Source organism: Microtus ochrogaster, chromosome 10 (genome assembly GCF_000317375.1).
Source record: "Microtus ochrogaster isolate Prairie Vole_2 chromosome 10, MicOch1.0, whole genome shotgun sequence".
NCBI lineage: Eukaryota > Metazoa > Chordata > Mammalia > Rodentia > Cricetidae > Microtus > Microtus ochrogaster.
In genome coordinates, this window is record NC_022016.1 from 26236344 (window position 1) to 26240402 (window position 4059).

Genomic DNA, 4059 nt, shown 5'->3' on the forward strand with positions numbered 1-4059 from the left:
GACTCAATTCCCCCAATTAAAGAAACAGATGAAAGAATGGTTGGGCAAAGAGGATCCATCATTTTGGTGTATACAAGAAACACACCAAAGATAGATATTACCACAGAGTAAAGGGTTGAGAAAAGATTTTCCAAGCAAATGGACTTAAGAAGCAAGCTGGTGTATTCTTTTTTCTTTTTAATTGTTTTACAAATGAGATTTTATTGGTTGAGGAGCAAAGTATACAGACATTTCAATTCTGAAAACATGTACCTAAATTCTGAAGTCATACATTGTGTTCACATACCCAAGAGCCACGTTTTGCTTCTCTTTGAACTTATTGCAGTGATGTTCAATTCATAAACTTGGCAAGTTTTCCCTTCAGCCTCACATAATAATAAAATGCTCACAGTCTTCAATTCCACTGAATCACAATTTTAGGCCACATACAGTACATACACAAAATAAGATTAGTATAATAAAAATTGAAAAAACACAGAAAAATAATTTAAAAATATACTAAAAATGTTTTGTTCTATTAAAGAATATGTACAATTTTCACATGTATTAAAATTTAACTTTCACAGTTAAATAAATAAATAGTTATACACATAAATACAAATAACTGGATGAATCTAGAAGCTAATGTCTCTACAATACACACAGTCTTGTTCATAACTGATGAAACATCCTGGAAGGAGACTGAAGGATGTCAAAATGAGTGATATCACTGAGAGAGCAGGTTTGGTGAGGTGAGTTTCAGCATCCTAGTCCAGGAGAGCCTTCTCCTCTTTGGCTCAGGACTTACTCCTTCTTCACCCTCAATCTGGCTAGCAACTTGGCTGAGGAAGACAGGGCTCTCCAGATTTCTGCTCTGACCACCTCCCAGGCACAAGCACTGTGTTTCTTCTCTCTCAGGTAGACAGTGATCCTGTGGAAGTATTTCCTCACAGCCACCAGGGAGTCTTCCTGGCTCAGGGGAGGTTCCTGCACCCCCAACTTCTGCATCAGACAGGCCTGCAGGTCCTTGAGCTGCTGGTGGAGGCCAGTGCAGAATGTGTCTAGGAGGGTTGTCTCCCAAGCAGCAGATGAGTCCTCTGAGCTGAAGAGGATCAGAACCTGCTGGGTCAGCTCCTGCAGGACAGGGATGGCTTGAACCTTCTGGATCTGCTGGGCATCCACCTTCTCCAGAGGGAAAGCAAAGTCCTTTCTGTCCTTGAGGCAGGAGAGAGGGGAGAGTCTCCTCATTTGTGCCAGGAGTGTCAAGGCTCCCTTGTTCCTGAGGTGATGAGTCTGAGGCAGGTCACACCCCAGAGAGCAGGTTGACCAGTAGCTCATTAGTACTATGGCCATCAAGAAAGAACAGGGTCTGGCCATTGTGGATGTTGCAAATGCTGTTGGTCCTCTGGGCTATTGGTCCTGAACCTTCCCCTCTAGGTTCTCTAAAGACCCTGCTGTATGCATGTGTCTTAAATAAGAGAAGGGCTCTAGTTTCCATTTTCTGAATGCCCTCCCCTTTCTTTCCAATTCTCTTTTCACTTCTTACATTCCTTCTGTGATCAAACCTGGGCATTTTTCTCAACCATTTTGGTTTTCATTATTGCTTTCACTTTCACTGCTCATATTAACAGTTATTTAACAAGTTTCTACTAAATGAAGACATTAACTTTACAGTATATTTATCCATATATAAATGAAATTTAGTTATATAATATAAAGGATGAAAAGATTTCCATTCATAATTGTACTTAAAATCTATTGAATGCTCTGTTTCAATGTTTCTTCAGCACATGCTTGAGTACCTCGTGGGTTTCTGAGCACCCATGTGAAATCCATGCACAGAACTGTAATCCTGAAACATGGGAGAAGAAGCAGACAGGACTCTTGTGCTTCAGCCACCTAACTACAGCTTAAATGAGAGAACCCATCAGAGAAAGAAAGCAGGGCATAACTGAAGTAGGAACTGGCCATTGACTTCTGGATTAACATACATGAACGCTCACATCAAATACAAACAGACAAAAGCAATAAAGAAATCAAAAGTGATTGAGAAAGAAGTTCCCAGACAGGAGAAAAGAATGAATGCAAGAAAGACAAGAGAATTGAGAAGCAAGTTATTGGCATTAAAAATGGAAATTAGTGTTTCTCCTTTTAAGACACATGCACACAGGATGGCCTTGACAGAACTGAGAAGGGATAATTCAGAACCAACAACTCAGAGGACCAGCAGCATCTGCAACATCCACAATGACCAGACCCTGTGCTTTCCTGATGGCCCTGGTGCTGATGAGCTACTGGTCAACCTGCTCTCTGGGATGTGACCTGCCTCAGACTCAACCTCAGGAACAAGGGAGCCTTGACAATCCTAGCACAAATGAGGAGACTCTCCCCTCTCTCCTGCCTGAAGGACAGAAAGGACTTTGCTTTCCCTCTGGAGAAGGTGGATGCCCAGCAGATCCAGAAGGCTCAAGCCATCCCTGTCCTGCAGGAGCTGACCCAGCAGGTCCTCATCCTCTTCAGCTCAAAGGACTCATCAGCTGCTTAGGAGACAACCCTCCTAGACACATTCTGCACTGGCCTCCACCAGCAGCTCAAAGACCTGCAAGCCTGATGTAGCAGGTGGTGGTAAAGGAACCTCCCTGAATATAAGATATTTATATTTTTATTCATATTAGAAGCAAAATTACAGTTATGAAGTAGCAAAAAATTTATGGTTGAGGTTTACCACAAGTTAAGGAACTGTGTTAAAGTATCGTAACATAAGGAAGCTTGGAAACCACAGAGATACATAGTGTGGTCCAGGACATCCAGTGCTACATAGATTGTCTTAGCTTCAAAAATTAAAAAAATAGAACTAAATTAATTTTAGGCTTTAAAGATTGATCCGTTTATTGAAGTGTAAATATAAATACATTTTCTCTTAATATTTAAATCTCTTATATGAGGCATACTAAAAATTAATGGAAATATATAAATAAAGTGTAAGTTCTGTGTTCTATGATAGACTGCTGCTCCTACATATCAATACTTTTAACATGCACAAACGTGATATAGTTATATGATGTGCTCTATATTTTAAAAATGTGGCTAAAGTGTGATTTGGAATCTTTTTAATTTGACTAAAGAATCATAGAAACATTATAATTCTTTCCTAAATTAATTTTCAGCACCTTTTTTTCAAAACATTGTATTAAATAGTGCTGAATTTTAGGATTAATATTTCAGGTGATATTTATTTTCTTTATATTATTAGATAAATTACATGTTAATAAAGATAAAAATTTATTTTTAACCATAATTAAAAACACCGGGGAATCTCACAGAAGATGGGAAAGAAGGATCGTAGGAGCCATAGAGAACAAGATTCCAGGAGAACACAGCACACAGAATCTATTAAGCAGGTCTCATTGGGACTCAGAGAGACTGAAGTGTTAGTTATGGAGTCTGCATGGGTCTGTACTAAATCTTCTGCAAATATGTTATTCTTGTTAGGTTGATGTTTTTGTGGGACTCCTAACAGTGGGATTGTGTTGTCTCCGACTCCTTTGTCTGCTCTCGGGACCCTTTTCCTCCTACTTGGTTGCCTCACTCAGGCCTGATATATGAGGGTTTGTACCTAGTTTTATTGTATGTTGTTATGCCCCGTTCTGGTTGATATCCCTGGGAAGGGAAATGGATGACAGTTGGTTGAAGGGAGAGTTAGCGTGAGGAATGGGTACTGGCAGGAGTTGAGAAACTATAATGGACAAGTACTGTGTGAGAGAATGAAGAAAGAACACTGATGAAAGGGTATGTTTTTAAACTTTTCAAGTATTTAAAAATTAAAGATTATTTTCTTCAAATTGTCTTTATTTAGTTAATACTGAATTTTGTGTGAACAATTCATGCAAAGATTTTCATGTTGTCATTCTCTTATGGTTTTGTGGGGAAAAGATCTCACTGTTGAAGCCAATGGATTGATTTTGGTCCCTGGAAACAAGAAGGAAAGAGATTAGTGATGTCTGAAAATTGTCATCTGACCTTCTGATGTGCTTAGTGGAGAACTTGGAGCTCTACACACACACACACACACACACACAC

At 39.3% G+C, this 4059-nt stretch overlaps 1 protein-coding gene across 1 annotated transcript; it reads right to left on the reverse strand.

The window, feature by feature from the left end:
- Positions 1-783: 783 nt before the first annotated feature.
- LOC101993905 (interferon alpha-12-like) lies at positions 784-1356 on the reverse strand. Its single transcript, XM_005352711.1, has one exon. It carries the CDS (start codon positions 1354-1356, stop codon positions 784-786), a length of 573 nt encoding a protein of 190 aa, XP_005352768.1.
- Between the last annotated feature and the right edge of the window lie 2703 nt (positions 1357-4059).